Genomic DNA, 10,742 nt, shown 5'->3' on the forward strand with positions numbered 1-10,742 from the left:
GGGGACGCCTCCCCGGTTTGGAGGCAGGACTCGGCTCAGTGTCTAGGACAGGCCCTATGCTGCTCCTGGTGAGGCTTGGAGAGGGAGCCAATGCTCAAGGCCTGGTCCCCTTCTCCAAACAATTGGCCGCAAGCAGCCCCAGCCCCATGGTGGCCACCTGGCTCCGCCCCAGCTACAGGGGGTTGTGTCAAACTAGGGCCCAAGGCGCCACTCAGGAGAAGTGCTGGGACCTGAGACACCCCCAACCCACACAGCACAGGGCCCCACCAAGGACTGTGACCAGACCCGCCCTGCACAGAAGTCTCTGCAGCCGCTCAGCGGTGGCAGCCTCAGGACAGGCCCCCGGCAGTCCCCAGAAGGGCTCTCTGTGCAGCAAACACCCAGCATACTAAGCTCCCAAGGACACTGCAGTCCAGGCCTGGCCCAGCCCCCCAACCTGTGACCCAGCCTCCCAGGCTGGGCAGGGGTGGTGGCCCACCCCTAAGCTCACTCCTCCTGCCACCTGTGAGCTATTCAGGCCTCTGGGAACTTGGAAAGTCCCAGAAGGGCCTGAGGACAAGTGTGCTGTGACCCCAGGACTGTGGACCCAGCCAGTGAGACCCCACACCCTTGACCTGGCCTCAAGCTGTAGGACCCGAGGGCCCACTACCCGACTGAGCTCTCCTGGGACCTGTGAGGGAGGGAGGCAGACAGCAGGGAGGGAGCCAGTGGTCAGAGGCCCCTCTGCAGAGGGCTCTCAGCATGAGGGCTGCTGTGTCTGTGTGCATGGGCGCTGTGAGCCCATATTACACGTACAGTCACGTGTGTCTGCATGTTGACGTGTGTGTGCATGCACGTGTGTATCTATATGACTGCGTGTGCACATCCATCTGTACGTGTACACAATATCTGTGTGTGTCTACAGATGCCTGTCACTCATCGGGTGTGCCTCTGCATGTAGGCTGCCTGCCCTGTCAGGCTGTGGCATTGGGGGTGAGAAGACGTTTAGGGGCCTGGTGGACAGCAGGACAGGGTGGGCTGGCCCAGCCGGTTAGTGTGGCCTCTCTGCTCTAGGCAGGGCTTACGAGTAGAAACCATGCCAGGCCTGGTGACTGGACACTGTTGGGAGTACAAGGCCGCTCAGGGGTACTGGTGCCCCTAGGGTGAGAGCCCTCTGGCCTCCAGCTGCACACTCTTCACCTGACGTGGGGTCAGGGTCCCCTGGCACCCCGTAGGTGCTGCAGGTGCAACACAGGCCCTTCCTCCAGCAGCCCCTCTCCCCACCCCCTCCTCTGCAGACTGGAGACAGAGGGCGCTCACAGCCACGGTCACCCCCACATGCCCAGCACACAGTGACCAGGGCTTGGGAGCCATGGAGAGCTTCACAGAGTCGCTGAACAGGCTGAAGGACGTCCATGAAAAGGAGGTCCTGGGTAAGTGGCTGGGCACCGAGGGGCCCTGCTGCCCTCATCTGGGCAAATGGTCCTGAGGGGCAGTGCAGTCCAGGGGTTCCAGGCACCACCTCCAATTGTGAGCAAATCTGGGGGTCCCGTCTCTCTGGCCTAAGAAGTGGAGTCTTAGCTGCCAAGCAACCTGGGCCAGAGTCACACAGGGTATCCTCAGAATGTGGCCCCAGGAGAGGCACATATTCAGGGGTCACAACCAACACCTCACGGCCTCCTGCCGCGCCCAGTCTTGTGTGTGTCCATGCCATGTTCTCCCAAAGGGTCCTGCACTTCCAGGGTCAGAGCACGTGGCTCCAGGGCCTGCTCAGGACACTGAGCAGGAGTTCTTTCCCTCCAGGGCATGCCCCATACCCCACGCTTCCATCCAATCCCTCCGCCGGTCAGGCTGCAGCCCCTCTGCCCACCCCACCACAGTTCCAGGTCAGCCACTCCCTGAGACTCCCTCTCATAAAGCGCTCACAGCCACCATAGGCCAAAGGGGCTGGCTGCTTTCTGAGCACCTGAGAGAAGTGGGGCTGCCTAGGCAAGACCCCCAGGCCATCCCCAGCCCCAGGCTGGCTGGACCCACACTGGATCAGAGATGTAGTGAGGAGGTTTGGTCTTCCCCAAAAGCCTGCTAATTTCACATTAACAGCCCCCCCAAAAAATAGCTCCTCTTGGCCTCTCTGCCCCTGCCAGGTAGCCAGCCACTTCCAGCACTGGGGTCCCTCTAATCTGCAGACGGACACCAGAGCCACAGTCCCCAGGGGCAGAGGAGAAGCTGGGCCCAGAACAGGCCTCAGGCAGCCCCCGTGTCCCAGCAGTGGGTGCAGACAGGGCGCTGCTCCAGGAGCTGCTCCGGGCAGGGGGGCAGGGTTCAGGAGAGGGCTCGCATGACAATCAGGACAGGAGGCACCCACTCGACACTCTGCCCAGACCCCTCCTCTGCAAGGGGGCAGCAGGGCTGCGCCTGACCTGCTCCCATCTCTGCCCGCCCGGCCAGGACTGCAGAGCAAGCTTCTGGAGCTGAATGCGGAGCGCTGCCGGTGAGTCAGCCCGCTGGGCAGAGGGTAAGGCGGCCACCTGCTGCAGGACCCGAGCCCAGGGCGCCAGCACTGCCACCCTCCTCGGTGCAGAAGGGAAACAAGCTCAGCATGGGGGTGGGGAAGACACTTGACCAAGGTCACACGGCACGTCGGTGGTGGAGCCGGACTGGACCAGGGACGGGCCCTGAGGCAGCTGGGCAAGGCCCTCTCCCCAGGGCCCAGGGGATCATTGCAAGGCCATAGCCTTTTCTCGCGGGTGGCATACGGGCTGGCACCCAGGCCTGGCTCTCCATGGCCGTTTCTAACTGGGCTTTGGTCTACATGTGCCATAGCTGAGCAGGTAGCAGGTGGACCAGCCAGAGGTTGGCAGGGGACATGACAGCAGGGCTAGACCTCACCTTGCAGGGCCCACTTGAAGGACAGGCCACTGCAGAGAGGCCTCTCTAGCGGCCACACCAGGCCTGAGCAGAGCAGCAGCCCACCCGCCGCTATTCTGCAGGGATGCACAGCGGGTGGAGGAGCTTTTCACCAAGAACCACCAGCTCAGGGAGCAGCAGAAGGCACTGAAGGAGAACCTGCGGGTACTGGAGAACAGGTGGGTGGGGCCCGCGGGGCACTGGGTGGGGGCCTGACAGCCCACAGGCCAGGTGCCCCACCACAGGGCTTCTCGGAGCCTTACGTGAACGACAAGATTCCTTCCTAGATTCAACTGGACATGGGACATAAGCCCCCGGGTGGAAACAGGCCTGGGAGTTGACGAGGCAGGGGCATGTCCAGGAGGTGGGCAGCAAGAGGCCTAGTCCCCTCTCAGTGCGGCCTCTTGTCCCCACCCACAGGCTGCGGGCTGGCCTGTGCGACCGCTGCGTGGTCACCCAGGAGCTGGCTAGGAAGAAGCAGCTGGAATTCGAGAGCTCACACCTACAGAGCTTGCAGCGCATCTGTGTCCTCAGTGAGCCTGCTGTCGGGCAGGGCCCAAGTCCCCTCTGCCAGGCCAGGGACACGGGTGGTAGGGAAAGGGGAAAGGCAGCCAGCCGGCAGGTGAACAGAGGCGAGCACCCCACTCTGAGCTGAGGGGCCTCCCAGGGCCTCAGCCTTCTCCTGGTGACCCAGAAGGTTCCACTGGTCCTACTGACAGGCAGCCCCCTTCTCTTGGCGGGAGCCCCAGACACAGGCGGAGGACCATCTTGTCACTTTTCCAAACCCCAAGGCTGGCACGGTTCCCTCAGTACCATCACACCATCTGCCCATGCGGCACGCTTCTGTGCACCTGCTGTATGGCGGGTCCGGGGCCAAGTGGGGGACTGACTGGAAGCAAGACACAGAAGGGGGCTGCCCTTGGCTGCCCCCCAGCTGCTTGCTAATCACTGCCTCTTGCAGCCAAGGAGGTGAGCGGGCTGAAGGAGGAGAACAAGATGCTGAAGGAGGAGGTGAAGCGGCTTCAGGGCCTGCAGTGAGTGGGACAGGGTGCCAGGCCCAGGTCCCCAGCTCCCCACACATCAGACCCTGAGGGGAGGGCTGCACTTCCAGGGTCACCTGGGTGTCCCCTGAAGTGACTGGCACCAGCAGGGAGCCCTGGTGCCTCTTGCCCTCTCTGGGCTCTGCCCACCTCACCACTCTGTCTCTGCCTCTGCTCCAGAGACAGGCCCATGCCCCTGGCCAAGGAGGACACCTCGGACCCTCCATCACCCCTGCTGCTCCCCTCCCCCCGTGGCTGGAAGCCTGTCACTGAGAAGCCTCCTGGAGGCCATGAGGAGGTTGAGGACCAGCTGGGTCCACGGGGAGAAGGTGCTGTGGGGCTGGGGCGAGCTGGAAGCTGGGCACCATGGACAGGGCAGCCCTCAGCCCAGGGCTGAGCCACCATCCCCTGGGCATCTCCCGAGCTCTGAGCCACTGCTTCTCCTCCCACAGAAAAGTTGGTGGGCTACAGGACATCTCCAGTAGCCAGAATCTCCCCGGGGGCCAACCTGCCCGAGCCGTGGGCCCCAGACATGGTAAGTGGGTCAGCCCCAGCAGGAGGCTGGTAGCCACAGCTCTGCTCTGCACCAGGAACCGGGTGTCAGCCTCACACCGAGCATGCCTGTCCCTAGTGCCAGCAGGGCCCTGGGCTTCACTGGGTGTGGGAGGAGGCGAGGTGGGGCACGATCCAAACTCACACAGGGCAAGGCCAGGGCCCCAGTGATGTGGCCCGATGGACGCCTCCTCCCTATGCAGAGCCCCCAGCGCATCGCCAATCAGCTGCACGCAACGGTTGCTGTGGTGCGCCCTGGGTCCCAGACCTGCCCAGCCGAGCAGGGCGCTGCCAACGGAACACCCCCACTGCTGTCCGCCAGGAGCAACCCACCCAGTCCAACGTACAGGCACAGCCTCCCCCTGGACAGGTGAGGCATCCCCAGCACCAGGAGTGGCTCCCTTTCCCAAATTCTGGACCTACCCTATGCAGTGAGCAGCAGCCCAGGAAGTGCCCTCATTATCCCTCCAAGAGCCCTGTCCTTCTCTGGCTCCTCTGGGCATCCGTCCTGGAGCAAAGCTGCCATGAGGTACCTCTCCAGGAGGCACAGGAGCTGGAGGTGGGCAGCACTGCAGAAGGGCCCGCACCAAGCCCGTGGCTCACTGTCAGAGAGTGAGCAGCGTCCTGGAGGGCCGAGAGGAGCGCCAGGGCCCTCCAGGGAAGGGCGCTGGTAGACTCCTGCCTCCGTGTGCAGGCCCCAGCCACCTCTGGCCAGGTCCACACCCTCTCCATGGCTCAGCCTCCAGAGACAGGGCTGGGGCCTGGTCAGTGCCTGTTGCCCTGGGCAACCTGCCTCACCCCTGGGCCTCAGTTTACTCACCAAGCCTCCTCCGTTTTCTGACACGGGGGCCCTGTTGGGGCTCACTCGGCCAGTCACTGCTGACCGACGGTCGTAGTCACTGGGCCTCTTCCCCCACAGCTTCCTGCGGGCCTCCCAATCCTCTGCCTTGACCTACGAGTCCCTGCAGCGCTCCCTTCAGGCTGACCGCCTCTGCCTTCTGAACCGCCACTTGCTCCTGCCCCTGCGGACCCCCCATAGCAGCCCCCAGCCCCAGGGCCTGAAAGCCAGGGAGGCAGAGGCCTGGGAAGAGCCTGTGGGCCTGCTGGGCCTGCCTGGCACTCTGGTGGGCATGCAGGACCCAAGGCTGGAGGGCGCACTGCACCTACTCCTGGCTCAGCAGCTGCGGGCACAGCGGGCGGCCAGCGCCAGGCTGCGGGGCCCAGCCACACCAGAGGAGACACCTCCTTCCCCGCCAGTTGGCTTGGACTCTGAGATCCCTGAGAGTGAGGTGCCCGAAGCAGCTCTGGCCCCAGCAGACCTGCCTGGCAGGTGGCAAGCGGAGCCCACAGGCCCAATCAGCCCTCGGAGCAAGGAGGTCACAGCCACTCAGGACTATGCCCCAGACAAGCCCCTGGACCTCTCAGACCGGGGTCGGGACCGAGACGCCCCCAAGTCTACTGGTCAACCTGGGCCATTCAGCCCTGCAGTTGCCCACACTCCCAGTCCAGAGCCACCCACCCTGTCTGGACCCCTGATTTGCAGCCCCCAGGCACTCAGCAATGGCACCAAGGAGACCAGAGCACCAGAGCCCAAAGAGTCCCCTACTCCCATGGTAAGGGGCCCAACACTGGCCAAGGCTCAGCCCCTCTCCTTGGTCCCCACGTTCCCTGCTGAAGCACCCACACTGCTTAGGCTGCCCTCTTTCCACCACATGCCAAGGCAATGCCCAGGAGCAGCCTGGCTGCCTCTCTAATTCTGAAAAAAGAAGGGCTGGCCTCCAGCCACAGCCCAGGTGTCCCGCGGGCTGTGTCCAGGGCTGAGTGCGGGCAGGGAGCCCCCAAACACTGAAGCCATTTACCTGCCTCCCCAGGACCCTGCACACCCTCCCCCAGGGCCCCACCCCAGCCTGCCCTCTCCTGGCAGGACAGGAGGTGAGGTCACAGGAAGGTCACGGCCAGCACCCCACCCACAGAGGCTTGATACCGACGAAGCCCCAGGTACAGTGAGCGCCCAGGGCCGTGAAAGTCCAGGGGGACACGAGGCCCCCATGGGGGGAGGCTCAGTGTCAGCCCATGGGCCTCACGGGCAGCACCCGTCTAGGGCAGCCGGACGGGAGCTGAGCCTGGGCAGGCACTTCAGCCGGTCAGCAGGAGGGGTGTTCAAACCCCAAGCCAGCAGGGGCCGAGCTGGGAGGGCACCACCGCAGGCAGGTCCCGGTGCAGCAGACCTCCAGCTGCCTCTGACCAGGAGGTGCCTGGGGCAGGTAGCCTGGCCCCTCCAGTGCTCACTGCAGGGCTCTCTTCCTGTCCTCGTCAGACAGGCTGAGGAGGCGCCCAGAGCCACCAGCCTGGCTGACTGGCACCCTATGTCCTTCAGAGCTCAGCAAGGCCACCACACAGAGGCCAGACTCAGATGAACGGGACGAGCCAGACACCTCAGACAATGAGGTGGGTCCCTGGTCACACGCCTGGGCGGGCCCCAGCAGCAGCCCTGTCAGGCTGGAGTGGGGTGTCCCTTGCTGAGTGTCCCCTTCCACCCAGGGCCTGAGCTCCAAGGCCAGTGCTGGGCAGTGCCTGCAGGGTCTGCAGCAGAAGAGGAAGCGGGCCTCGGACCTGGAGGGCCAAGGTACCACGCCAGGGGCAGGAGGAAGGGCAGGGGGTGGTACTGCATCTGGGTCATCTCCCCTGTTGCTCCTCCTGCAGCTCAGAGGTGGCATCCCTGGGAGCCAGAAACGAGTCCCGGGCCTCTAGGCACAGGCCCCTAAGAGGAGAGACCCAGGGCTGACCTCGGTGAGCCTGATAACGCTGCCTCCTCACTGTGCATCCAAGCCTGTTTCCTCACCTTCGAGGCGGCTGGCACTAGAGCTCTGTGGGGTCTCAGTGGGACACAGGTGGAAGGCCTGAGCAGAGAGCTGGGGAGAGCCTCACCACCAGAAGAATGGGCATCCTTGGCCCCCAGGCAGCCCCCAAGAATCCAGGTGTCCCTGGACACACTTGTCCACCTTGGAGCAGGCAGCAGTGACAGACACATCCCACTGGGCATGGGTGTTGGCGCCCGCTGGAGAGTCGGGGGCTGCCCACTATTTGCCCAGGGTGGGGCCTGTGGGCCGCTCCTCCCGGGAAGGCCAGGGGGGCCTCAGCCCTGGGTCCAGAGTACCAGGGCGGCCTCCCACTTCCTGATCTGAGCACATGCAGAGCGTTCGAGCAACTGAGCTGATACTGTGCAGCCTGAGGTTTGTCCAAGCAGTGCCTGCGACTCGGCAGGCTGGGCTGCGGCCCGGGCCGGTGTTTGCTCGAGCCGAGGCCAGCACACCTGCCTTATTTCCAGGCCTTCCTGCTCTGTTGCTGTGTACGTGTGAAAACTGCCCCAGCTGAGGGGCCAACTGCCAAGGTCCCAGGGTGTCACCTCCCACTCTCCAGTTCCCTTGCCCTCCCAGCTGGGCCAGGGGAGAGATGGTGGGCAGGGGGCTCAGTCCACATGGGCACAGTCCACAGCTCCCATAACAGTTGTCAGGTGCCGTGCGTTCCACATGTGTGGCACCCACTCTGCAGGGCAGGGCACCAACAGCCCAACCAGGACAGAACACTCACATCCTGTGTCCATGGGAAGGGCAGGGAGTGGGTACTGCTTCTGGGTCACACCGCTTTCACGGTAGGGAAGCTGAAGCCCAGAGAAGACAGGTTAGTTGCCCAAGGCCACAGGGCTGGTGCACAGGACCAGGTCTCTTGAGTGTGTCCTGCATCAGAGCCATGCCCAGTCCCTCCTCTGGCCTCAGTCCCAGCACAAGGGGTGACCCATAGAGGGACTTGGCCAGCATCTCAGGACACAGAGAGCCTCACCCATGTGCTCCTGGTTATCCAGCATGACCTCCACAGGGCAGCAAGGGAGGCTCAAGGGTCACAGCCCCTCCTACCAGAACTTCCAAGTCTGGAAGTCCAAGGCTGTTCAGAACAGGGGGACCAGCTGGCTTCACAGAGGCCGCACTCAATACCCCTAGTGAGAGTCACTGTCACCTTGGGGGAGGACACACAAGCCATCTAAGGAACTGCCACACCTCTGCTGACTTGGTCTACCTCCTACAGCCTCCAAGAAGCCATCCCGAGGGAGAAGGAAGCCAAGGGAGTCCCTGACCACAGCTGAGTGTCCCAGGAGCCCAAGGGACACCAAGGGCTGCAGTCCCTCACACAGCAACAGTGGCCTGGAGGAGACCTAGCCAGGCCAGGCCAAGGGGTACCACACTTGCCCAGAAGCAACTCTCCACCTGACCAGCCTAGACAGGCCACCCCACCAACCAGCAGATGGCCTGGCAAGTGGCCCTTCCAGACGGGGCCGTCAAGATGGAGACATGGCCTCTGGCTGGTGTTCTACCCTGCTGTTCTCCCCTCTCTGCAAGCCCGGCCACCTGTCCCACATGTTCAGCTGGGCACCTGCTCTCTCTGGGCAGCAGAACAGAGAGGCGGGGGCAGGGGCTGCTGGGGCCCCAGCCCAGCCCCACCCCCGCTCTTTTGGGCAGCACCTTCACCTCCAGATGCCACAAACCACTCCAGGCCCTGGAGACCCTGCCTGCGGACCCCGCCCAGCCCTTCCCACCAGGTGTGAGCTCCGGGCTTGGTCTCAGGCGCCTCCTAGTGGAGTCCAGCAACGTGGACAGACGGAAGCCCATGTCTGGTAGAGCCCTCCCAGACAGGGTCCCAGAGCCTAGAGAATAAACATGCGAAAGAGGTGGGCCATCCAGCCTCACCCACCTAGGCAGGTGACCCAAGAGAGGTTGGACTGCACTGGGATGGACAAGCCGAACTGAGACAGCCCTCTCGCCGTTGAAGGGACCAGGTGCCCTCTGGGAAGGGCTGGAAACAACAGCAGGGCACCCATCTGGGCAGAGCCCCTTCCCCGCTGGCATACTCTTGAGCCCCTGGCCCCGCTCCTGCTGCCAGTACACCCACAGAGCAGCACCCAGGACGGTTTTCCTACTTTTGCCTCTGCCTCTGGCTCCTCCAGGGGAGCCTGAGACTCAGACTCCTGGGCCCTGCTCCACCAAACCAGGACCTGAGAGCGTTTTAAGCAACTCCCAGGCGTCTATGCACAGCTCCCCTGCACAGAAAGAGGGGCAGAGACAGAGGCCCCAAGATCTCAGCTGGACTTCAGGGAGCCTCAGTTGGGCAACTGGACCAAGGCACAGGGTCAGGGCTCAGTGTGGGGAGAGATGAGGGAGAAGCCATCCCTATGAAGGCCAAGGAAGATGGCATCTGAAACCCAGATTTGGGTTTTGAAGGATGAGCAGGAGTGTGATGAGCAGACACAGGGCTCATGTGTTGTGGAAAGTTTACTAAAATCAGAACTCTAGGAAAGCAGACCAAAGGTCAAGCAGGAAAAACAGGAGGGGGATATGGAGCGATGTTGAGGTGGACACTCAGGGGGAGTCAGGCAGAGGGAACAACTAGAAATCACCCGAGGGCTGATCTGCGCCAGGACACTCCCTACCATGCCCTCAGTGACCTCCAGACACAGCCCTACACATAATGCCTGCTAAGAAAACTCTGACCACAACTGAGTCAGGAGGACCCACTCTGGCCAGGATGAGGCAGGGGTGGCCACAGCATCAAGGTTGTTATGGATGCCCATAGCTGGGAGTCTGAAACTCATGCCTATAGGGATGGTGGGACATGGGTAATGACCAAAGAGGTAAGGCTTGGGCCTCACTAACAGGATTCACACCTTGCTGACTGCGGCCTGTCTGCCTACTGACCTGAGAGGCCAGAGGGACTGAGACCCAGAAGGGAAGTCCAGGTGTGTGTGTGTGCACACGCGTGAGAGAGACAGAGAGGGAGAGGGAGGGAGAGGGCAGAAGTCTTCTAGTTCTTAATCCAAAATGGAATAAAGCGCCAGCTGTGTCCTCCAACCACTCTGCTGGCCAGCTTCAGCCTCTGGCCACCACCTGTACTCTCTGACTACCACTGGATGGGGAGCACACCGGGCCAGGGAGGGAGCCCCACTCCTGCCTCTGTGTGCCTCCAGCACCTGCAGGCTCAGCACAGCATCAGCCAGACGCAGAAGAGCCGCAAGCCAACTCCTCACCGCCTGGTAGACCAGCACAAGGAGGAGCCCAGGGCACCCTGAGGGTGGCCCACACCTCCTTCTCCCCACCTCGAGCCTACTGACCCTCCCCAGGGTGTCCTCGTGAGAGCAGCAAGGGTTGAGAGCCGCTGTGAGCCTCACCCCGGGCTCTGCACTCCACATATCAGATCCCTTCTCCCAGAGGAGCC

General features: G+C 63.1%; 1 protein-coding gene across 1 annotated transcript; it reads left to right on the plus strand.

Moving 5' to 3' along the window:
• Positions 1-1,348: 1,348 nt before the first annotated feature.
• On the plus strand, positions 1,349-8,692 carry RBBP8NL (RBBP8 N-terminal like; the record flags this gene model as incomplete). The annotated part of the gene is made up of 13 exons (XM_081289204.1): positions 1,349-1,412; positions 2,428-2,470; positions 2,970-3,065; positions 3,307-3,419; positions 3,848-3,920; positions 4,107-4,255; positions 4,379-4,461; positions 4,682-4,848; positions 5,398-6,091; positions 6,350-6,476; positions 6,856-6,926; positions 7,020-7,104; positions 8,562-8,692. The coding sequence occupies exons 1-13, from the start codon at positions 1,352-1,354 to the stop codon at positions 8,690-8,692; spliced, it is 1,893 nt and encodes a 630-aa protein (XP_081145330.1). The 5' UTR covers positions 1,349-1,351.
• Between the last annotated feature and the right edge of the window lie 2,050 nt (positions 8,693-10,742).

Source organism: Spermophilus citellus, assembly GCF_964194105.1.
Source record: "Spermophilus citellus genome assembly, chromosome: 4".
NCBI lineage: Eukaryota > Metazoa > Chordata > Mammalia > Rodentia > Sciuridae > Spermophilus > Spermophilus citellus.